General features: G+C 40.2%; 1 protein-coding gene across 2 annotated transcripts in view; it reads left to right on the forward strand.

Annotated features, from left to right (window-relative positions):
* The window catches only part of NRBF2 (nuclear receptor binding factor 2), a 36,568-nt gene extending 12,785 nt beyond the window's left edge, over positions 1-23,783 (forward strand). Inside the window, exons 2-4 of one of the 2 annotated variants that reach the window (XM_047701582.1) lie at positions 5,849-5,933; positions 9,916-9,956; positions 22,279-23,783. In XM_047701582.1, the coding sequence (XP_047557538.1) occupies positions 5,849-5,933; positions 9,916-9,956; positions 22,279-22,989 (837 nt within the window). In that variant the 3' untranslated portion in view covers positions 22,990-23,783. The remainder of the gene's footprint in view (positions 1-5,848; positions 5,934-9,915; positions 9,957-22,278) is intronic. The other variant, XM_047701583.1, reaches the window with a different exon arrangement.
* Positions 23,784-25,727: the final 1,944 nt, after the last annotated feature.

Consider the following 25,727-nt stretch of genomic DNA (forward strand, 5'->3'; position numbering starts at 1 on the left):
TTCATGTATACACCATACTGGTTTGATATTTTAAGCATTGCAAATTGATCCTCACAAGTCTAGTTATCCATTACTTATTTTATAAGTTTGTATCTCTTAATCCCTTACACCTATTTGGTTCATCAACCCACCCCTCTTCCCTCTGACAACCACCAGTTCTCTGTGTTTGTGTCTATTTCTGTTTTGTTGTTTTGGAAAACACTGATTTTTATGAAAGATTTATACACTTATAAGAAATCCGGAGGGTTAAAACAGACAAAAAATTGAGCTCATTTATTTACCAGCAAGGGAGATGAAAATGGGTTAACGGAGTTGAAGCTCTTGAACAGTGTTATGTTATATTGCCTTTTCTGCCTAATAGTTTCCTGGCCAGTATTGATACTTTCAGAAAAAGATAAATAAATTTTAAGTTTAAATTTGTTTTGTTCAGTAGCCAAAATAGATGCATTCTTGGCTTAAACAGTTTTTGAATTACTAGTGAATCCACTCATAAAGACCTGGAGTGTCTTTTATCCTTTCTTAATGAATATGAAATATTGTGTTAAAGCCTTTTCCGTAAATCAGTGCATCTTGAAATACTTGGCAAAAACCCCCCAAGTTATCAGAATTAAAATCTATTACTGCCCAGACTACTTTTAGAATCTCTCAACAAATAATCTCCATTTCAGTTGCTTCTTGTTCCTATTTTATTTTGAATTACCAGAGAAACTTTATTTATAGACTTAGTATGTTTAATAGCTGTGATTCTGCCAAGAAGAGTATTTATTTATTTATTTATTTATTTTTTAAAAAGATTTATTTATTTATTTATTCGACAGAGAGAGAGATCACAAGTAGGCAGAGAGGCAGGCAGAGAGAGAGGGAAGCAGGCTCCTCGCAGAGCAGAGAGCCCAATGCGGGGCTCGATCCCAGGACCCTGAGATCATGACCTGAGCTGAAGGCAGAGGCCTTAACCCACTGAGCCACCCAGGCGCCCCAAGAAGAGTATTTAAAGAGATCAATTTTAGGGGCACCTGGGTGGCTCAGTGAGTTAAAGCCTCTGCCTTTGGCTCAGGTCATAATCCCTGGGATCCTCGGTCCTGGGATCAAACCCTGCAATGGCCTGTCTGCTTAGCAGGGAGTCTGCTTCCTCCTCCCTCTCTGCCTACTTGTGATCTCTGTCAAATAAATAAATAAAATCTTTAAAAAAAAATAAAGAGATCAATTTTAAATTGAAGGGATCTTTAAAAATTGTTTTAAAAATAAGAAGTATTGGGGTGCCCGGGTGGCTTAGTTGGTTAAGCATCTGACTGTTGATCTCAGGGTCATGAGTTCAAGCCCCATGATGGATCCTACTTAAACAAAAAAGAAAGTATCAATAATAATAATAATGATAAATAAAAATAAGTTTTTTTTTAAAGATTTTATTTATTTATTTGACATACAGAGATCACAAGTAGACAGAGAGGCAGGCAGAGAGAGAGAGAGAAGGAAGCAGGCTCCCTGCCGGCTTGATCCCAGGACCCTGAGATCATGACCTGAGCCAATGGCAGAGGCTTTAACCCACTGAGCCACCCAGGCGCCCCTAAAAATAAGAAGTATTACCAAAATAAATTTCCTGTAATATTTTCACTTAAAAAAAAAAATCAGTTTAGTCTCTCCCAACTACATTGTGAACTTGATGGCAAGTACCACCAAGGGTTCTGTGGTCTTTTAACTAGTTTAATTTTAACAATACTCTCATTTTAGAGATGGGAAAACTCAGGCAGAAAGTTAAGAAAGTGAATTTCATGTGTCTAGTAATTGTTCAGGCTGAGATTTGAACCTAGGCAGTCACATTCTGTACAGAGTCTGGGCTTGCTAGGTGTCTAACAAGAACTTAGTAGGAGCTGTATTTTTTTGTTGTTGTTGTTAATAGGGAATTTGATTGCTGTGGTGTCAAATAACCTAGAGTAGGTGTGTGTTTTATTTATTTATTTAAAGATTTTATTTATTTGACAGAGAGAGATCACGAATAGGCAGAGGCAGGCAGAGAGAGGCGGGGGTGGGGTGGGAGGGTGGGGGGAGGAGGAAAGCAGACTTCCTTTTGAGCAGAGAGCCTGATGTGGGGCTTGATCCCAGGACCTGGAGATCATGACCTGAGCTGAAGGCAGAGGCTTAATTCACTGAGCCACCTAGGTGCCCTGGGTGTGTATTTTTAAGTGAGCTGTAACTCCTGAATTGGCAGAGTGATCAGAGATTGGACTTTACATGGGGAGGTTTTAGAGAATGTAGGAGGGGTAAGAGATCCTGTTTTCACCACTTGAGGACTTTTTGTTTCTTTGGTGTTCAAGAAGCAATTTATTCTGTTACTTTGGAGCTTGAAGTTGAATTAGGAAGCTTCGTAAGTATAGTACAAAATAGAAAGTGATTTAATGTCATCAGAGACACGGATCATAGAGACATAGTGTCTGAGTGAGGTGACCTAGAGCGTCTCATCCCTGCTTCTCTCATGTGTCCAGGAGCCAGCTGTGCTTCACCCACATCTGCTCTAGACCAGTGGAATTAGTCTGTGTTTTAACCAGATCCCCAGGTCATTTGTATTCCATTAAAACTTGAAGCACCAGTCTGTTCCACGTCTGTCACTTCACAGAGCCTGAAGGATGACGTAATTTAACTAGTTAGTGGTAAAGCCAAGACTTGAGCCCAGAGCCCTGGGTTGATGGTAGGGGTGGATCTGCACTTGCCATGCGTAGTTAGGAGGTACTTTGAAATTTCAGAGAAGGTTTGTCTCTTACATATGGCTTCTTGCAAAGCTCAGAAAGATTAAGGCACCTACAGATGGACCCCTTTCTTTGTTTTTCACTTACTGCCTAGACTTAGTGAGAGCCTTGTGCCACTTGCTTTAACTGTATTATCAGAGCACATTACTTAGAGAAATTGTGTTGATTATAACTTAGCTTTCTTCATGTAGATTCTTTTCCCAAAAGATGTGTACCACTTCTGGGTACTATAAAATACTCCTGGTTCAGAACACTTTTTTTTTTTTTTTTTGCTCAGCTGAAAGTATTTTAAGCCCTTAGCCATTTCCTTTACTTTTTATTATTTTCAGGAATAAATTGAGAGTTAGGAGGAAAGTTTTATTATTATTTGAGGAATAAAAAGTCTCTGAAACAGTTGAAATGTATGATCGTGCTTTTAAAGAGTGTTGCTGGGTCTTCCTTACAAAAATAGAAGGGAAAATGTAGACAGCAAACATTGCTGAGTGCTGTTTTCTACTTTTGTTTTCCACCTCTGTTTTACATTGAGCATGATTTGCAAACATGCCCAGAATATTTCTAATCTCAGTTGCAAAACCAAATTCTCTGAAGTATTTTTATGAGGCATCTGTGGCACAGTTTTTTTTAAATTTTATTTTTTAAAAAGATTTTATTTATTTATTTATTTGACAGAGAAAGAGAGAGAGACAGTGAGAGAAGCAACACAAGCAGAGGGAGTGGGAGAGGGGGAAGCAGGCTTGCCGCTGAGCAGGGAGCCCGATTCGGGGCTTGATCCCAGGACTCCGGGATCATGACCTGAGCGGAAGGCAGATGCTTAACAACCGAGCCACCCAGGCGCCCCTGTGGCACAGTTTTTGAAAAGCATTCAAGATAAATCACTTTACACCTGACAGAACAGATTTGCTTTTTGTCTTCTTAAAACATTGAGGTAAAGGGGCACCTGACTGGCTCTGTTGGAAGAGCATGTGGTTGTTGATCTCGGAGTTGTGAGTTCAAGCCCCACATTGGGTATAGAGATTACTAAAGAAATGAAGTTGAACAAATTTTTTTTTTTTAAATTGTGGTTAAGTACACATAGCATACAATTTACTCTCTTTATCATTTTTTACTCTATCATTTTTTAAGTACAAAGTATAGTAGCAAGTATATTCACTTGTTGTGCAGGTCTCCAGAACTTTTCACCTTGCAAAACTGAAACTCTACACCTTCAACAACTGCTCAGTTTTCTCTTCTGCCACCCTCAGCAACCATTTCACTTTGTTTTTATGAGTTAGACAGCATTAGATACTCATATAAATGGGATCATACAGTATTTGTCTTTTTGTAACTGCTTATTTTATATTTTATTATTAGCGTAATGTCCTCGTTGTAGCATGTGTCATCCATGTTGTAGCATGTGTCAGAATTTACTTCCTTTGCAAGGCTGAATACGAGTTCCTGTGTGTGTGTGTGTATGTATGTGTACACACACGTGCATGGATGCCACATTTTGTTCCTCCATTGATCTATTGATGTACATTTGGGTTGATTCCACCTTTTGACTATTCTGGTTAATGCTGCTGTGAATGTGTTGTAGAGTGCTTTTCACTTTTTTTTCCCAATAAGCTTTGGTAAATCATTTGTGTGTTAATGTGAGGAAAACTACAGTAGTTAGAAGAATTGCATTGATCATTTCTGTCTGTCTTCTTGCCTGCTAATGTATAACCTTAGGTAAGATATATGGCCCTTGGGAGTCTGCTAGGCCTCCTTATGTCAGAAAGTTGCAGGAATTCTTCTTTTTTTTTTTTTTAACAGAGAGAGAGGCAGAGGGAGAAGTAGGCCTCCCAGGGAGCAGGGAGCCCCATGTGGGACTCATCCCAGGACTCTGGAATCATTATCTGAAGTGAAGGCAGACACTTAAGCAACTGAACCACCCAGGCACCCATTTGTAGGAATTGTTAAAGTGTAGCACAGATTCAAAGAGGCCAATGACTACTTACTAATCCATTTTCCTTTACATTTCCTTTAGTCATTTGCTTTCAGGAGTTCTGAGTTTATCTTTGTTGTTTTGGTCAGTGGTTCTTGAGAAGGAAATCACTGTAATATTAAATATTTGTATAGTTAATTCTTCAGCTGTACAGTGTACAAATTTTTATCTTAAAAACAAATAGTCACTGATGGAAAGAACCTAGATGTCCATCAACAGATGAATGGATAAAGAAGATGTGGTACATATACACAATGGAATACTATGCAGCCATCAAAAGAAATGAAATCTTGCCATTTGCGACAACGTGGATGGAACTAGAGGGTATCATGCTTAGCGAAATAAGTCAATAGGAGAAAGACAACTATCATACGATCTCCCTGTTATGAGGAAGTGGAGATGCAACTTGGGGGGGTTAAGGGGGTAGGAGAAGAATAAATGAAACAAGATGGGATTGGGAGGGAGACAAACCATAAGTGACTCTTAATCTCACAAAACAAACTGAGGGTTGCTGGGGGGAGGGGGGTTGGGAGAGGGGGGTGGGGTTATGGACATTGGGGAGGGTATGTGCTATGGTGAGTGCTGTGAAGTATGTAAACCTGGCGATTCACAGACCTGTACCCCTGGGGATAAAAATATATGTTTATAAAAAATTAAAAATAATAAAAAATTAAAAAGAAAAAACCAAATAGACACTGTAATGTTGGAAGGGAAGAATGAGTTGATAAAAGAGAAGCTTGACTTTTCTGTAAGTAGTTTCCTGATTATAGTTGTTGAATGATACAAACTAGTGGAAGATCTGCAAGATGATTTTTGTTTTGAAAGGAGGTTGTTAAAAATCAAGTAAATATACATTTTAGATAACAATCTGTGATTGAACTCTTCATTAATCTCTGAAGAGTGGAAAAATGTGAGTCACTGAAGGAATTAAGTGCCTGGTGTGAAAGTTAATGGTTTATGGGTAGAGTTGAGAAAAGTTGCCAGTCGTTTCAGCTCAAGGAGCTATCCACTAGATTTCTCACCGATATAGCCGTAGTGGTTTGCTATATGGCAAAAAAGGGTATCATTTATCTTGTCAAAAAAAATTTTTTTAAGTCAAGTCTTTTTTATAATTCAGAGGAATTTTGGAATGTTTGTCTTCTAGGCTCATCAACAGAGCAGACGAGCAGATCGTTTATTAGCTGCAGGGAAATACGAAGAGGCTATTTCTTGTCACAAAAAGGCTTCTGGTGAGTATTTTTCTAAAGAAATACTGAGTCTAAAACTGGAGGGCAGTTTCTTTTCTCCAGCATCTCTCAATAGTTTATTCAGAACGAAAGTCACAATAGTAAAGATGTGTTGTTGCCCTGCATATACAGGGTTGACACTACTGGCCCATGAGAACATTGGTTTGGATTACTTTTCCAGTAAGTATTTTGGATTTCCCAGTTATTCCTAATCTAGTCTTCCTAAACCATGAAGGTTGCATATGCCTTATTATTGGTAAACGACTCTGGACACAGGTTTCTGAATCCAAAGATTACCTTTTGTTTGTTTGTTATTTTGTGAGTAAAGTGATGAAGTTTATTAAGTGAAGATACAGAAAAAGCTCTCAAGAGTGAGAAGGGTCCTGACAGGGTTGCCCTGAATCCAAAGATTCCTAAAGGTAAACGTGCTTGCAAGAAGTCTACCTGTTTATCTTAGTTGTTAGGGAAAATGGATTTCAAATAGTTAGCTGTTTTGGGTTATGAAAGTAATAACTGAATTAATTTTAACCAATCAGTTTTCACTGAATTTCTGTTTTCTAAGATGCTGATGACACTCTTTCTTTAGCTTCTTTCTGAGTATTTCATCTGTACATTCATGCCTGTGGTATCTGCTGATGATTGCTTTCTTTTCAGTGTGAAATTTAGGATTAATAACTTCTCATCAAACAGTTATTTTATCCCAGTCAGTTGCACAGTTCAGCATATGTTGAACTCAGAAAAAGATCTTTGGGGTTTGTTTTGGAAAGACTGGTTTCTCTTGGCTGGTTAACAAACCTAGAAGCTTTGGGGAGGGAGTGTTTTACTCATGCTGCATTCGAAATAGGCCACCTTTCTTAGAGCAAGTCCTGTAGTCTTTCTGGTGGAGGAAGACACTATTTTTTCCCTTCTAGGCTGCTGTGTTGATTAAAGCCATGTTGTTTCTTGGCAGAGTGTACCCCTCCAGTGTTGCCTTAGTGCTGAAATACAGACCACACAGTGGACTCTGGTTTGAATAAGTTCTTTTATGTCAGTGATTTTTGCCTACACACCCATGATTTTCAGAGAAAATTTCAGGCCTTGTTTTTAAAGAATAAGTTTTGCCCGTGAAGTGTATCCCTTCAGTAGTAGGGCTGAGTGCATAATACATACCCTGTAAGTCTTTGTTAATGAATTTTTACGGTGAGTTTTATCAAGAGCTTTTATACAAAATTAAACTTGGCCGCTAGTACTCTTTAAATCTTTCATAAACCATATTTTGTTGTGAATCAAATTGTTAAATTTATAGTCACCTCACAAAAAAGACAAAGTACTACACTGTTTTAAAAACAAAACAAAACAATGTTGTGTGGTATGCCTAGGTGGCCTAGTCGGTTAAGTATGCCTTCGGCTTAAGTCATGTGGGATTGAGCCCTGCATTGGGCTCCCTGCTCAGGTGCTCTTCTCTTCTCCCACAGCTTGTGCATGCTCTCTCTCTGTCAAATGAATAAATAAAATATTATTTTAAAATGTTGAGGATGAATGCCACTGACCTTTGATTAAATAACCTACAGTGGTTGTGGTTACATGTATATAAAATATAATACAGTGGAGTGACCAGCATATGTTTTGTATTGAGGAGTAGGAGATTCTGAGTATATAAAAGGTAGAAAGGTATCCTTCATTCCTAGCCTGCATCCCTGTCTTTATCTGAGGAGTTAACACTCATGTTGGGCTTTACATGCCTCTCTCTGCTTTTTCAGTATCTGTGTTCTGCGACATCTCAAGGAGTAGTAGAAAAGATAAAGGCAGCCTTTTGGATCCCATTAGCTCTAAGTAGGGAGGTAGAATTTAAGTGTGATTAGTTAATCCCGCTGAACTGATTTGATTCGGAGTTCAGACTTGGTTAAAAATAGCCTTGTGTTTTAGAGTGGAGTTGTGAATGTAATGCTAGTTTGAAAATTGATGTAGTTAAGGGCGCCTGGGTGGCTCAGTTGGTTAAAATTCTTGGCTTGTAGTCTTACGCAGTCCACTTCCCTAAGTGGGTTTTGTTTTTTTCACAAATAATGAAAAGAGCAAATTTTATTTTATTTATAAATAAATTTATATTTTGTTTTTAAGTGAACTCTACACCGAACATGGGGCTGTAGCTTAAAATCCTGAGATAAAGAGTCAAAAATTCTACTGACTGAGCCAGCCAAGTACACCTTAAAGCCCAAATTTTATTTTTTAATTTTTTTCGAATATTTTATTTATTTGTAAGAGAGAGAGAGAGCACAAGCGAGCACAAGCGGGGAGAGCAGGGAGAGGGAAAAGCAGGCCTCCCGCCAAGCAAGGAGCCCGATGTGGGACCCTCTCCCAAGACCCTGGGATGTGACCTGAGCTGAAGGCAGATGCTCAACTGACTGAACCACACAGGCGTCCCAAGACCCGGATTTTAAATTGAAGCGTGGGACGTTCTTTAAGTGACAGTATGACTTTTTGTTGATTCTTTTGCACTTTGGAAACTCAGTGTCTTTGGGTATCCTCTGCTATCATGTTACGGTTTCAAGGTTCTACAGGGGCGGTCCAGTTGGTCTAAGCTTGGTTTTTCGAAACTTCCATTTGTTTATAAAGTGAATTTAAAGCAAACTGTAGTTCGCATAGGGACACAAATGTATACAGACATAATAGGTAGTTTAGGGAAGTTCATCCACACTGTATCAGAGTAGTAGATGAAATGTCTCAACAGCCTTAAACATGAAGAAAAAAGAAACGGTCTCTATGCAGCTATTCAGACTCACTATAGGAATAAAAGGTAGAAAAGTTGAGGATAAAAATGTAAGTATGGCTGCAGCAAAGGCTATAGAACCAACTGTTTTCTGTTGGGGAGAGACCGTCCAGTTAATTCTTTATCATAAAGACTGGTGGAACTTGGTAGACAATAAAATCAGTAAAATATTTGAATCAAGACGACAGAAACATTGCATTGTAGTATCTGCAAGAAGGCAAAAAGGAACTTAATGTAGGGATGAGAGATACTGAAAAGTTTATAGTAAGGAAGAAATAAACAAAATGGAGACTGCATGTGATCTATTATTATAATACTTGTCATTTATATATACTGTTTTGTTCCAGATAGTATATAAAAGCCTTAGAGAGGAATGTAGCAAAATATAAAATGTAATTAAAAATAAGCAGATGAGGAATACACAGAAGGAGAAAATAAGGAGTGCCTGGAAGCATAGTTCACAAAATGCACCATGAGTTCTTGCTTATTTGATAGAAGGAGAACTTGGCTTTGAGCTTTCTAGAAGATATCTGAGAGAGGAAAACTAAGGATTTTTACAGTGACTTTTTACATCCAAGTCAATTAAGTCACCCAGGAACTGATCCTAAGGTCAGAGAGAAGTTGATTGAATTACTGACCATTTATGGTCTTCATAAAAGACATTATACTATCCTCAACAACTTGCTTACAATAAATAAGTCAACAAGTTCTTATGGCTCTTAACTACCTGATTCTTGGTAGGTTGATGGGATAGCTCAGAAGTAATTCAATAAAAGTAGTTCTGTAGGAGGCCAAAATGATATAATTAAGGTATTCATGTGGGTAAAAAGACACTATTAATTCGTTTTTTTTTTTTTTTTTATATTTTTGTGATCAAGATGAGTAATAGGGTTTTGAAAGGTTCTTGTTTCATTTTAATTCTTCCTGATTCTGTATTTCTGATTAGGCTATCTGTACTTTCTTAATTATGAAGTCTATAAGGATTTTGAAGAACAGACCCCTTCAGGACGGGTAGAGAGTATCTACAGTTGGTTACCACTGACTTCTTGGAGAAGTTAAGAATCCTGTCTTCAAATCCCCACCTCGTTTCTTTTCAGGAACAGTATAACTATTTAGCAGAATTGCTTCTAAAACCAGTTCTTTTTGGCATAGGAGTACTTAAACTCTTCCTTTGACCTGTTGATTATAAGATTATGACACTCATATTAATAATGCCTTTTTTTTTTTTTTTTAAACCAGCATACCTTTCTGAAGCCATGAAGCTCACACAGTCTGAGCAGGTGAGATAGTTTCTTAATATTTTTGTGGTAAGGGTTAGAAGGATTTTCTTGTGGGGACTTGAACTGTATATAAAATAAAATACTGTGCCCCTCTCAGAACACTGTAGTCCAAATACGTAAGATGGAAAAGAGAAGAGTACTTCAGAAATTAAAACTCAGTGAACTACTGTCAGTGTTCCAGACATGGCATGCAGAAACTTGTTTTCTCTTTGTTACTCCTAGATCTTGGGTCACTAAATGTGTTCCCTAGAGACTTCTGGGGCCTTTCCTGAGCATTGACTCATGGAGAGTAAGCAGGTCTGGTCAAGGGGAAACCAGTTGGCCTCCCCTTTGCATGCCAAAAATAATTTAAATCTGAATTTGTCTTTTCCTGAATTCCTAAGCAGTTCTGGTACCTTTAAATTTTGTTTCACTAATGGCTTTAAATTTCTTCTGTGTTTGGGGAGGGCCTACCTAGGTTTTGAAAATACCTTTATCCAAAGATGATTTTCTGATTAAAAAGCGGCAGGGTACATAGGAGGTACTCAGTAGTGTCTGTCTAACTGAATTAAGGAGGTTCTTTCTGTAAGAGGATATCAATGGGCAGGGAAAAAATGCCACTTTCTCAGACTGAACCAAGAGAACCTAAAAGTTATGTTCTATTCTATGCTCTTCCCTTTGAATGTATAGAACTGCTCATGTTAGCCATGTAATATAAACATACACTGAGCCTCCTTAACCCCATTAATAAAAAGGGATTTTAGCTGGAGCGCCTGGGTGGCTCAGTCAGTTAAGTGTCTGACTTTTTTTTTTTTTAAAGATTTTATTTATTTGTCAGAGCACAAGCAAGGGGAACAGCAAGCAGAGGAAGAAGCAGATTCCCTTTTGAGCAAGGAGCCTGACCGGGACTCGATACCAGGATCCCAGGATCATGACCTGAGCCAGAGGCAGCCACCCAGGTGTCCCTGAAGGTCTGACTCTTGATTTCAGCTCAAGTCATGCTCTCAGGGTTCTGGGATTGAGCCTCACTCTGGGCTCTGCACTCAGCCTGAAATCTGTTAGAGATGCTCTCTCTCTCCTTCTCCTTCCCCCCTGCTCTCTAAATCTCTCTCTCTCTAATAAATAAAGTAAATCTCTGGGAAGATCTTAACTAGTTGTAGAATGAATGTTTAAAGAGGAAAGTTTTTTAATTTTAAGCTAAGTACAAATGGCATTTCAGAGAGGTAGGGCCATTCAAAAAAAAGTCTTAATGTGTTGATTTGGAAAGGACTTCTGACTTTCTGAATGAATGGGGTTTTGTTTATGAATTAAAAAAAAAAAAACAACTTATCTATGGTAGAAAGGCCCAATTATTTTGTTTTTGCTTTTTTGTTTAAAAAATTTTAAAACCTAGCGGAATAGAATTCTCATTGAATCACATTATCATTATTTTTTAGACCACTGTTTTTCTCACTTAGAACTTTTTAAAAGCACCCAGTAAATATTGTTAACAGAATACCTGGTAGTATTTTAAACAAAATATTAAAGCTTTTTTTTGTATACTCTACTGTGAATACGTTACCTTTACAAATAGAAAATTGTTAAATTTTCCACAAATACTCATTGACAAAAAACACAGTATAGAAAATGTGGAAAATACATATTGTTGAGTCTTGAACAACTTGAGGCTTAGCTGTGCCAGCTTCCTAAATAGTAGAAAATCTGCCTGTAGCTTTTGCTCCCTCTACCCCCCGCCAAACTTAATTACTAATAGTCTACTGTTGACCAGAAACCTTAACGATAACACAAACAGTTATTTGCACATACTGTGTATGTTGTTTAATTATATACTGTATCCTTATTACAAACATAAGCTAGAAAAAAAATACTAAAATCACAAGGAAGAGAAAATATGTTAAGAGTACTGTCTTGTATTTGTTGACATAGTAAGTTTCTGTTGTCTACAAGATTGTCGTTACTGCCAACATCAGTACTGTAGATGTTAATATGTATTACTGACACGAGACATCAAAAATGAAAATGTGAAAAAAACTTCATTTATTTACAGGTATAACAATGCATGCACTGATAACGAAGAAGCGGCAAGATGATTGCTTTATGGTAGACTAGCCTGAACACCAATGTATGAGTCATTCATTATAGAATATTTATGGTGTATAGTATTACAGTGGTATTGGAAACATTGTTACATTTTTGAAAACCCACTTAACGTGATGGTAGGCTAACATGCGGTTTCTCCCATTTATGGGAGATGTGTACTGAATGGTAATATAACTCTTTTAAAGCAAAGGCATAAAATGGTAAGAAAACATTATGCCCATGTAAAGACTGCTTCCACACAAGTCTTGCACTCGGTGTCAGACACAATGAGTACTTCGGCGATGAGGAGGACACAAACTGTTCATACAGTTCTTCCTGCATAGTTACTAGATTTTCACATGAAGCTGCTCGCACAGAGGTTAAGTTCATTAACTATATGGCATGCTGATGAGTTACTACTCTTCATTAAGTGGAAGGAGATCATAAGGTTTTTGCATTACCATCATAAAAGGTTTGTTTTTTTTTTAAAGATTTTATTTATTTATTTGACAGAACAGTCAGCGAGAGAGGGAACACAAGCAGGGAGAGTAGGAGACAGAGAAGCAGGCTCTCTGGTGACCAGGGAGCCCGATGTAGGGCTCGATCCCAGGATGCTGGGATCATGACCTGAGCCAAAGGCAGACGCTTAAGTGACTGAGCCACCTGGGCGCCCTGGTTTTGTTTTGTTTTTTCTTTTTTTTTTAAAGATTTATTTATTTATTTGACAGACAGAGATCACAAGTAGGCAGAGAGGCAGGCAGAGAGAGAGGAAGGGAAGCAGGCTCCTTACTAAGCAGAGAGCCCGATGCGGGGCTCAATCCCAGGACCCCGAGATCATGACCCGAGCCAAAGGCAGAGGCTTTAACCCACTGAGACACCCAGGTGCAGCTTGTTTTGTTTTTGTTTTTTTTTTTTTAAAGATTTTATTTATTTATTTGTCATAGAGAGAGAAGCGAGAGTGAGCACAGGCAGACAGAGTGGCAGGCAGAGGCAGAGGGAGAAGCAGGCTCCCTGCCAAGCAAGGAGCCCAATGTGGGACTCGATCCCAGGACGCTGGGATCATGACCTGAGCCGAAGGCAGCTGCTTAACCAACTGAGCCACCCAGGCGTCCCTTGTTTTTTTTTTTTTTTTAAATAGGTATTTATTTGTTCACAAATGAGGTTCGCTGAGCTCAGCTGATCAGTTGTGGGTTGGGGGGAGTGGGCAGCTCTTGTGTAATCAGACGGTGGCAGCTGGTGATGTTGTCTCTAAGGTGGCTTCTTTCCGGTGGCTGAGCTAGGTAGACTTACAGGGCCTGAGATAGGCAGAGCTCCTCAGGTAGCACAGCCGTGATATCCTCCTCTACCTCCCCCTCCTCTTCTCTCTGGTCTCTGTAATCTGGCCACGTGGCAGTTGAAGTTTCCCAGCATGATCCCTCCTGCTCTGTTCCTTGAATTGACCACAAAGGCCCACCCACGTTTGAGGGGAGGGGTATTAGACTCTGTCTCTTGACTTTTTTTTTTTTTTTTGAAAGATTTTATTTATTTATTTGACAGAGAAAGAAAGCACAAGCGGGGAGAAGCAGGCTCCCCTGCTGAGCAGGGAGCCCAGTGTGGGGCGGGGTGGATCCCAGGACCCCTAGCACTCCTGGGTCATGACCCCAGCTGAAGGCAGACTGACAATGACTGAACCACGCATGCGCCCCCTCTTTACATATTTTAAAACCAACATACTGGGGCTGTACTGCCCTGGTTGGTCCACACCTCAGCTTTGCCTTTTGGCTATGTGACCTTGAGCATGTTCCTGAGAGTGTCTCCCTCAACTTATTTTTGTTTGTTTATAAGTTTGGTTGATAATATAGTATTATATTAGTTTCAGGTACACAATATAGTGATTTGACAATTCTGTGTATTCAGTGCTGACCATAAGTATAGTCCCAGTCTCTCACCATATAGTGTTACTCCAGTATTAATATTGATTGAATTCCCTGTGCTGTACTTTCCATCTCCATGACTTATTTTATAACTGAAGTTTGTACCTCTTAATCCCCTTCACCTGTTTGTCCCATCAACCCATCCCCCTCTCCTGTGGCCACCACCATTTCTCTGTATTTGAGTCTGTTTCTGTTCATTTGCTTGTTAGATTCTACCTACAAGTAAAATCATATAGTATTTGTCTTATCTCTGTCTTAATTTGTTTAATGTGAGACCCTCTAGGCCCATCCGTGTTGTCATAGGTGGTAAGATCACATTCTTTTTAATGGCTGTGTAATATTCTGTTATTTACATACACCACATCTTTTTTTTTTTTTTTTTTTTTTATTTAACAGACAGAGATCACAGGTGGGCAGAGAGAGAGGCAGAGAGAGAGGAAGGGAAGCAGGCTCCCAGCCAAGCAGAGAGCCTGATGCGGAGCTCGATCCCAGGACCCTGGGATCATGACCTGAGCCTAAGGCAGAGGCTTAACCCACTGAGCCACCCAGGCGCCCCACCACATCTTTTTTTTATCCATTCATCTATCCATAGACACTTAGGTTGTTTCCATATCTGGGCTGTTGTAAATAATGCTGCAGTGAACGTAGGGGTGTGTAGATCTTTTCCAATTAGTAAACGTTTTTCTTTTCTTTGGGTTAATACCTAGTAGTGGAATTACTGGATTGTGTGGTGGTTCTATTTTTTAATTTTAATTTTTATTTATTTATTTATTTATTTATTTATTTAAAGATTTTATTTATTTATTTGACAGAGAGAGATCACAAGCAGGCAGAGAGGCAGGCAGAGAGACAGGAGGAAGCAGGCTCCCCGCTGAGCAGAGAGCCCAATGTGGGGCTAGATCCCAGGACCCTGAGATCACGACCTGAGCCGAAGGCAGCGGCTTAACCCACTGAGCCACCCAGGCGTCCCTATTTTTTAATTTTTAAGGAACTGCCTTCCTGGCTTCCATAGTGGCTCCACCAGCCACACAGGAGGGTTCCTTTTTCTCTACATCCTTGCAGGTACCTGCTGCGTCTTGTGTTGTTGATTTTAGCTATTCTCACAGGTGTGAAGTGATACCTTATTGTGGTTTTCATTTGCATTTCCCTGATGGGTAGTGATTTTGAGCTTTTTTTCATGGGTCTGTTGGCTATGTGGATGTCTTTTTTGGAGAAATGCCCATTCATGTCTTCTGCCGATTTTTAAATTGGATTGTTTTTTTCATAAAGAGTTCTATGAATGCTTTATATATTTGGATATTAACCCCTTATTGGATTCATCATTTGTGAATACCTTCTTCCACATTGTAGGGTGTTGCCTTTTCATTTTGTTATAGTTTTTCTTGTGCAAAATTTTTAATATTTTGATATAGTCCCGTTTACTTTTGTTTTTGTCGTACTTGCTTGAAGAGACAGATCCAAAAAATAATCCCTGAGAACATTAAAGAACTTACTGTTTAGGTTTTCTCCCAGGAATTTTGTGGTTTCAGGTCTCACGTTTAGGTCTTTAATTCATTTTGAGTTTATTTTTGTGGGTGGTATAAGAAAGTGGTCTAATTTCATGCTTTTGCTTGTAGTGGACCAGTTTTATTAAAGAGACTGTCTTTTCCCCATTGTATATTCCTGTCTCCTTTGTCATAGATTTACTATATGTGCATTTGTTTTTGTGATCTCTGTTCTGTTCTGTTTGGTTTATGTGTCTGTTTTTGTGCCATACCGTACCATTTTGATTACATCGCTTTGCAGTGTAGCTAAATCTGGGAGACGAGTACCTCCAGCTGTGTTCCCCCCTCCTTTATTTTTTTAAGATTTTCTTTATTTTGAGAAAGAAAGAGGGAGAGAGCATGAGAGAGCATGAGTGGGGGGAAGGGGCAGAAAGAGAGGGAGAGAGAGACTCCCTGCTGAGCTGGGACCACCCTCCCCCCCAAACTCAGGGAGATTATGACCTGAGCCGAAGGCAGACACTTAACCACCTGAACCATCCACGGACCCTGGTTATAAATTTATTTTTAGGTTTTTTATTTTTGATACAACTGTAGATGTGACTGTTCTCTTAATTTCTGCTACTTTGATATTAGTGTCTAGAAACGTGATGGATTACTGTATATTTTCTGTCTGCAACCTTACTGAAATCATTGATTCTGATACTTTTCTGGTGGCTTTTTATGGGTTTCCTGTATATAGTATTGTGTCATCTGCAAATAGTGATGATTTTACCAGTTTGGATACCTCTTATTTCTTTCTCTTACTGCTGGGGCTAGGACTTTGCTATTAAATTGAGTAAGTGCCAAGAGTTGATACCCTTATCTTGTTCCTGATCTTAGAAAACTTTCAGCTTTTAACTGTTGAATATGATGTTAGCTGTGGGTTTTTCATATATGACCTTTATTAGGTTGAGTTATATTCCCTCTAAACTCATTTTGTTGAGAGCTTCTTTATGAATAGAAGTTGAAATTTGTCAAATGCTTTTTCTGCATCTCTTGAGATGATTGTATGATTTTTTTTATCTTTCATTTTGTTAATGTGGTATATCTGGTTGATACATCTGCAGATACTGACCATCCTTGGATCCCTGAAATAAATCCCACTAGATGGTGGTGTGGTGGATGATCCTTTTAATGTGTTGTTGATTTGGTTTGCTAATACTTCGTTGAGGATTTTTATATCTGTGTTCATCAGGAATATCAGCCGGTAATTTTCTTTTTTTTCTTTGTCTGATTTAGGTATTAGGATAATGCTATCCTCATAGAATTTGGAAGCTTTTCTAGCTCTTCTGTTTTTTGTAATAGGTTTAGAAGGGTAGATATTAACTCTTCTTAAAATGTTTGGTAGAATTCACCTCTGAAGTCATCTGGTCCTGGACTTGTTGGGAATTTTTGATTACAGAGTCTGTTCAGGTACTAGAAACCAGTCTGTTTAAATTTTTCAATTTCTTCCTGCTTTAGTTTTGGGAGGTTATGTTTCTAGGAATTTATCTATTCCTTCTAGGTTGTCCAGTATGTTGACATGTAATTTTTGGTAGTAATCTCCTAAAATCCTTTGTATTTCTGTGGTATTAGTTGTAACTTCTCTTTTCATTTCTGATTTTATATGTAAGTATCCTCTTTTTTTCTTGACGAGTGTTGAAGGTTTATCAGTTCTGTTATCTTTTCAGAAAACCTGCTTTTCGTTTATCTTTTCTGTTTTTTAAAATGTTTCACTTATATTCACTCTGATCTTTATTATCTCCTTCCTTCTATTTACTTTGGGCTTTGTTCTTCCTTTTCTAGTTCTTTAGGTGAAATTTTTGTTTTCAAGGTTGTCAGTATCACTGTTAACTTCCCTTTTGTTTTTGCTGTCTCTCATAGTCTTTGAACTGTTGTGTTTCATTGCTCCATGCCTTCTTCTGGAGTCCTCTTTGATTTTTCTTTTTATTGACCTTGCTTAGTAGCATGTTTTAGCCTCCACGTGTTTGTGTTTTTTTCCAGTTTTCCTCTTGTAGTTGATTTCTAGTTATATGGTCTGGTGGTGAGAAAAAGATGCTTGAAATGATTTCAGTCTTTAAATTCATTGTGGCCTAACATGTCAGCCTTATTCTGAAGTCTGTTGTGTGCTTGAGAAGAGTGTGTATTCTGTTGTTTCGGGATGGATTGCTGTACACGTATTTGTTACGTCCATCTGGTCTAATGTGTTTTTCAAGGCCAGTGTTCCTTTATTAATTTTATGTCTGGATGATCTGTCTCTTGGTGTAAGTGGAGTGTTCAAATTCCCTATTACTCTGCTACCGTCAGTTTCTCCCTTTGCGTCTGTTAATATTTGCTTTATGCATTTAGGTGCTTCTCTGGTGGCTGTATCAATGTTTCCAGGTGTTTTCTCCTTTTTGGATTGATCCCTTTATCATTTGGAATATCTTTTTCCATTCCTCCGCTTTTAGTCCACGTGTGTCTTTAAGGGTTGGAAGTCTGTCCTAGGGAACACCTACGTAGGCCTTGTTGTTTTTAATCCATTCAGCCACCCTGCCTGTTTTGATTAGAGCATTTAGTCTGTTTACATTAAAAGTAATTATTGGTTGGTATCTATTTATTGCTGTTAAATTGTTTTCTTGTTTTGTAGTTCGCCCTCTTCCCTTGTGATTTACTTTCTTTAGTGTTACGTTCTGATTCCTTTCTCTTTGTGTCTGCTACAGATTTTGGATTTGTGGTAACTGTGAGGTTCCTATATAATTACATGTGTATAGCTGTCTGTTTTAAGGTGGTGGTCATTTAAATTTGAATGCTTTCTAAAAGCACTACATTTTTATTTACTTTATCACCCCTGCCCACACACATTTTATATTTTTGACATCTATTTTATACTTTTTTTTTTTTTTTAAGATTTTACTTATTTATTTGATGGGGTTGGGGAGAGAGCGAGTGAGCACAAGCAGGGGGAGCAGCAGCAGAGGGAGAGGGAGGAGCAGGCTCCCTGCTGAGCACAGAGCACTATGTAGGGCTCTGTCAATCCCAGGACACCGAGTGGAAGAGAGGTGCCTAACCGTCTGAGCCACCCAAGCGCCCCTATTTTATACCTTGTTGTTTCTGAGTCCCTTAACTAATTACAGTAGCTTACGTCAACTTAGGTCTTTTCACCCTCATACTAGCTTCATCAGTGGTTTCCACTTCCTTTTCTGTGTTTTCCCTTGCTGGTCAGATTTTTTTTTCCCTTTCATATATTTTCTTATTTCTAGTTTTGGTCTTTCCTTTTCCATTTAAAGAATTTCCCTTAATGCTTCTTGTAAAGCTGGTTTAGTGGTGACGAGCTCCTTTAACTTTTGTCTGTCTAGGACACTCTTCTCTCTCTCCTTCAGTTCTGAATGATAGCCTTGCTGGATATTTGTTTTTTCCCTTTCAGTGCTTTGAATATATCATGCTGCTCGTGGCCTGCAGACCTTTTGCTTAGAATCCAGCTGATTCTGGAAATGTTTAAATTGTAGATTTAAAACAGAACAAGCATCCCATACTTCTCAATAACTGAACACTTTCACTCTTTGGCAGAGGATTTGCTAACTGGATTGGATCGTCTTTGTAACAACATTGAATTTTTAGGGTTCAGGACTCAGTAACTAAACACATTTACTTTTCTTTGGCAGAGGATTCCCCTCCTGTAAAGCTACCACCAGAGGCCTAGCCTTCCCCCCTTTTCTAGCTGGCATCTTGCTGGGATGTCGATGGAGTTGCATTAAACCCGTATAGTGACTTTGGGAAAAATTGACACTTTTTGTATTCCAAGTCTTCTGATCCTTGAGTGGGGCAGGTGACATCTGCCCTGGGCTCACCTCCCTGTGGTGGCTCAGAGAAGTGCTGGCCTTGGAAGGTCACCTGCATCCTGCTGAGGATGCATCCTGACTGCTCCCCTGCTTGCTTTGGGAGGAGTTCCCGCTTCTCCCCTCCCCATTTGTGACCTTGGCAGGGGGTCACCAGGAGCCCTGAACCCAGGGAATTTGCAGGAAGGCTTTGCACAGACAGGAGCACCAGCCACAAGCATTTTTCTTAAAAGGCCAGAGCCTCTCTGGCATTTAGGAGATCTTGGGATTTAGGGCCTTAATTGGTCCTAAATGGAGTACTAGGAAAATAAAACATGTTCTCCATTTCCTTCCAGATACCATAATTGATTTTATTTGTTTGGATTCTAGTATTGTTACTGTGAATCAGGGCTGTGGTGTTAGAAGACCTGGTAAGGTCTTAGGGGGAAAAGAGATGACCACATTTTTGTGCTGTCTTCATGGTGGTGGTCAGAAAAACACAATTCCAGACAGGAGTTTTGCACCTGCCTAAAATTTGTACCATGGGATTTGTGGTCAACTCTGTTAGGGTTTTTTGGTCTACCTCCTGTTTAGTGACAACTTGTCCAGTCGGGTCTTCTACTCTGGAAACCTGAGAGTGAAACGTGGAAATTAACTTGTCCGTGATCACTCTCTTCCAGCTGTGTCCTGCACCTCACTCAGTCACCAAATAAGAGTAGATGTGTTCACTTACTAAGTAGTACGGGATGGTCGTTCTGTTTTATTCTGATATTTGCACATTTCACATCAGAACTCGTGTACATTGTGTTTTCATTTCTGAAATTGCCAAACTGTGTTTCCATGTTGCTCTGCCCAGTTGCAGCAGCGGCTCCTGTGGTGGCGGATAGCAGGCTTCACACTGCTGTAGAATGTATGTGATCACTTTGGGGGCGCCTGGGTGGCTCAGTGGGTTAAGCTGCTGCCTTCGGCTCAGGTCATGATCGCAGAGTCCTGGGATCGAACCCCGCATCGGGCTCTCTGCTCAGCAGGGAGCCTGCTTCCTCCTCTCTCTCTGCCTGCCTCTCTGCCTGCCTCTCTGCCTGCTTGTGATCTCTCTCTGTCAAATAAATAAATAAAATCTTAAAAAAAAATTAAAAAAAAAAGAATGTGATCACTTTGATGGTGACAGTAAAATTGATTTCTATAATTAATAACATCCCAGCATGTTATTTTATAATTGAGATTATACAGTTTTCATCTAAACCATAGTGCAGACATCTGTGCAGAAATGATATAAAGTAAAACCACTCTAGAAGTTAGATGTTGTTACAGAGATGAGGAAAGAGATTTACCCAAAAAATCCCCACAGAAACCTAGCTGGTAATCTTATGGGGATTCCCTTACATGTAACTAGTTGTTTTTCTCTTGCTGTTTTTAAGATTTGTTTTAATTTTTTTTTTAAATTTAATTTTATTTAATAATTTTGCGGGGGGGACGGGGCATAAGCAGGGGAACGGCAGCCAAAGAAGTGTGAGTTCCTGTCTCAGCAGGGAGCCTAATGTGGGACTCTATCCCAGAACCCTGGGATCATGACCTGAGCTGAAGTCAGAGGCTTTAACCCACTGAGCCACCCAGGCGCCCCAAGATTAACTTGAATTTTTGACAGTTTAATTATAATATGTCTTGGTATGGATCTCTTTGGGTTAATTTTGTTTGGGGCTTGTTTTTTATTCCTGGACCTGATGTCTGTTTTCATCCCTATGTTAAGGAAATTCTCAGCTCTTTCTTTTTCGTCTTGTTTTAAAATAAAAACTATTTTTAAAACACTTTTTTAAAATTTCAGGGGTAGAATTTAGTGACTCGTCAGGTGCATGTAACACCCAGTGTTATGATGAGATCACACGTGCCCTCCTTAATGCCTATCACCCAGTTACCCCAACCCCCCCACCCCTCCCTTACACCTCTCAGTTTGTTTCCTAGAGTTTGGTGTGTCTAATGGTTTGTCTCCCTGTTTTCATCTTATGTTTCCTTCCTTCCCCTGTGTTCATGTGTTCTGTGTCTTTAAATTCCACATATGAATGAAATCATATGGTATTTGTCTTTCTCTGACTTACTTCACTTAGCATAAAACCTTCTAGTTACATCGACATCATTGAGGATGGCAAGATGTTCTTTTGATGGCTGCATAGTATCCCATTGTGTAGAACTATTTCCCATCATCTTTATCCATATGTCAGTGGACATCTGGGCTCTTTCCATAGTTTGGCTTTTGCAGACATTGTTGTTATTCTCCGTATAAGTTTTCTTATTATGCTTTGTTGTCCCAGAGATCTCTTAAATAACTGTCCTCATCCAAAACGAGTTTTTCTTTTGATGTTGATTTTGGGTGATTTCTGCCCTTTCAGATTGCAGATCTGTTCTTCTGTGTCACCTAATCTGTTTATTCCTAATAGTGTATTTTGTATTTATTGTATTCTTCTGCTCTGCCTGGCACTTTCTTGTATTATGGAGGTATTTTCTGTCTCTTTGTTGACGATTTACGTTCATGCATTCTTCTCCCAAGTTCAGTGAGCATCTTTATGACCATTACTTTCAGCTGTTTATGGGGTAGATTGCTTATCTTTGTTTCATTTAATTGTTTTTTCTGAGGATCTGTGTTGTTCTCTCGTTTAGAATGTGTTCTGTCTCCTTATTTTGACTGTCTTTCTGTTAGGGAGTTTACCTTCGTCTCCTGGTCTTGACGGAGTGGCCTTATGTAGATGTCCTATGGGGCTCAGAAGTGCAGTCCTCCCTAATTCCCCTTGTGGCCTGCATGGACCCTCTCTTTGTGTAGGCGGCGGCGGCGGCGGGCGGGGGGGGGGGGGGGGGGGCATGACTGCTGTGGGTGGGAGTGGCCTCTGGCCCAGGTGAGGCCTAGTACTTGTTTTGAAAAAATTTGAGGTTCTGTTGAATTGCAAATATAGTATGTAAATTTTAAGTGTTAGTCATTCAGAAAGGGGGATAGGATCTTGGAATGATATTCATTGGATATTACTAAAGAGACTTAAATGATACCTTTCCTTCTGTGTAATAGGCTCATCTGTCACTGGAATTGCAAAGGGATAGCCACATGAAACAGCTCCTCCTCATCCAAGAGAGGTGGAAAAGGGCAAAGCGGGAGGAAAGGTTGAAAGCCCAGCAGAGCACAGACAGGGAGGCGGCCACCCTGCTGCAGGCATCTCACAAGCCCTCTTCTGAGGATGCCGAGGGCCAGAGCCCCCTTCTCTCTGAGAAGTACAGCCCTGCCACCGAGAAGCATCTGCCTGAAATTCAGGGGGTCTTTGACAGGGATCCAGACACACTACTGTTTTTACTTCAGCAGAAGAGTGAGCCGGCCGAGCCGCGCATCGGAAGCAAAGCCCCCAAAGATGATAAGACAATTATAGAGGAGCAGGCGACCAAGATCGCTGATTTGAAGAGGCACGTGGAATTCCTTGTGGCCGAGAATGAAAGATTAAGGAAAGAAAACAAACAGCTAAAGGCCGAAAAGGCCAGACTTCTCAAAGGCCCAGTAGAGAAGGAGCTGGATGTTGATGCTGATTTTGTAGAAAAGTCGGAGCTGTGGAGCCTGCCGCCACATTCCGAGACTGCTGCGGCCTCCTCGAGCTGGCAGAAGTTTGCCTCGAACACGGGGAAGGCCAAGGATATTCCCATACCCAATCTTCCGCCCTTGGATTTTCCGTCTCCAGAACTTCCCCTTATGGAGCTCTCGGAGGATATTCTGAAAGGATTTATGAATAACTGAAATGGAAGGCCATAAAAAAGCTGAGAAGACAAGACAAATAATAGAGTGATACAGTTTATCCAGAAAAAAAAGGGAAAACCACACAGAGGGTAACTGCAGAGATGCGCCGTGTGGGGAGAGGCAGCGCGGGGGCCAGGAAACGCTCACTGTGAAACGCGTCACGTGTCTGATGGGGCACTCGCGCTAAGGAGTCCAGACGGGGCAGACACTAGACTCTCGGAGGCTCACTTTCTCCTGATACAAACCAAATGGCTACCTGGAATAATTTTTCGAGCAGCAGTTATTTTTCTTATCTTCAGGGTTAAAATGTATAAAAGTATGTTATGTATAATTAATCTGTAATGCCATAAATGATAATGCAAAACCTAAATAATATGGCGGCCTGACGGGCCACCTTGTATTTGAAACATGCTTTCTATCATGCATTGACTGTATGCATTTTGTTATGCACATTTCGTTTGTTGAATAGGTGTGTAAGACACACCTTTCTAGATGAAACTCTGTGTGCCACACTTTGCACTACTCATGATATAATGAGAACCTCAAGACTATCAGGAGAAATTTAAATTTCCATTTTATGAAGAAAGGAACCAAATTGTTACGCTTTTTCTTTTTTTAAATTACCAGTTTACATAATTAATCAGGGTGCATTTTAAGTTCTAACTTTTTTGTTTATTGTTTAAATGTATCATCTGAAAGTACTAAGGAAGTATCCTTTACTGATGCATGAGTGGAAGTAATGGTAGTTGGCAGTGTTTGATTGTAAGAAGTCAATAAAGTAATTGTGTTTCATACCTTTGTTGAATGTGGTCGGTAGTTGACAAGTTTTGTGTGGCTCCTCTGTTGTCAGTTCTGAATACGCACGTGAAGAGATTCAGCCAAACAATTTCTTGGTTTGTTAAAGACGTGCTTCATGATTTTGTTGTCCGTTTCTCTCATGGGGTGGTGAAAGAGAGTAAGGGAGTTGCTGAGGTTTAAATGTGCCCCTCTTCTTGCCCAGCTGCACGGACAGTGCTGAGGCCGCAGGCAGCTGTCCCCAGGTCCTCCTGGGCCCCGCTTGGAGCCCTGCACATGTGTACATGCGCCCTTCCTCTGCCACGTCCACTGGTATCCCAGGAGCCCGAAGGAAGGGGAGGAGGAAGAGGAGGATGGAAGCGAAACACTTGACTACGGGCCCCCTGGGTGTGTTTAAAGCCTAGACTTTAAAGCCAGACAGACAGACACCACACTGCCTCAGAGACTGCCCTCAGGGACAGTGGGGGGAGGGGTAGGACTGGGCCCACACGTTTGGCAATGAAACTGGCAGAGCAGGAGGAGATGAAGTCGAGCCTGCAGAGGCCATGCTTTTATCATGTCTCATCCTGCTGCAGGTGAAACCAAAAATAAATTAACTTCTTAAAAGTAAGACTTCTTCCTATTCTGTTCAAGTTACGTCAGTTTGTCCATCTCGGGGTTGTAATATCCCAGATTCAGAATATTGTGCTTGCCTCACGTTCTTCACAAAACTTGAAATTTAAAAGTTTGTGCCCCAGGGTCGCCTGGGTGGCTCTGTGGGTTAAACTTCGGACTCTTGATCTCAGTTCAGGTCATGATCTCAGGGTCTTGAGTTCAAGCCCCACGTCTGGTTCCAGGCTGGGCATTGAGCCTGCTTAAGCAAAATAAAACTTAGCCACCTCACCATTTCTCTCTCGAAACCGAGCTTTGCTGTATTTTGACCTGAACCTTTTCTAAGTCCTCCTCGCCCACGGACAGCGTGCCCTGGCTCCCTTCCTCTGCTCCCTTTCTGCACTTGGACCTCTGTTCTATCAGGTCCCCCCGTTCTAAGTATCTCCAGAGCAAACGCATGTTCCGTGGACTTCTGCTCTGTCCTTGGTGTGAAGCCCTCACACTAGTTCGTACTCAGGTTTATCTGGTTCAGTTTCGTGCTTGAATCTGTTAATAGAATGCACGTGCCTCTTGACCACCATGGCTGGCACCTTTGCAACATCCTAGCGGTGTCTTCCATAGAGCAGATGATGAAATAACCACTTGTTTTATTTAATTGTAAGACCCAGCTTCTGGGCACATGGCCCCTCTGCTAGCTGCTAGTTTCCCGAGTTCTGGGTCTTCGTTTAGCTTAAGGCACTAAGTGGGATTTAGGAACAGCTTGTGTCCATGGAATGACAACGCATTCTGCTTAGGGGGCTCTTGTTCTAACTTGCTCGGTGGTGGCGTCTCACTGCTGAACGCAGAAAACTGGCTGCCTACATGTTAGAAAGGCCAGAAAGTTCTTACTTTCAGCTCTTCACAGAAGGACAAAAACATTTCTTTCAGCTGGTAAGTGGTGTGTAGTAAGTCCCAGCCCTCCTGCCATGTAACCACAGGTCATCCCTCCTGCCTGGAAACTGGGCTTAAGAGAAGGCGGAAGAAGATATTTTCAAGATCTTTCCTTTAGAGCCATTGTCTGTCCCTCATGTTTTATCAAGTTTATTGAAATAATGAAAACACTTTGTCTCTAAATGAATTCAGAATGCTAAATCTATGATGTTCTGCTTTTAACATTTTGTAGGTATTTTTATATGTTTTGTCCTAATTTTTAAAGCCTTTAAGACTTCTGACTTTATAATGAAACAAAATTGAGGCCCAGAAGGTTATGACTTGCATGAAGTTTTATCCCAGCTTGGGAGCAGAGCCAGGAGGAAAGTGGTCCACCAGTTCGGTGCTGCTGCTCTGGGACTGCCCAGGGCCGAGCTGGCTGG

Source organism: Lutra lutra, chromosome 14 (genome assembly GCF_902655055.1).
Source record: "Lutra lutra chromosome 14, mLutLut1.2, whole genome shotgun sequence".
In the NCBI taxonomy this organism is placed as follows: Eukaryota; Metazoa; Chordata; class Mammalia; order Carnivora; family Mustelidae; genus Lutra; species Lutra lutra.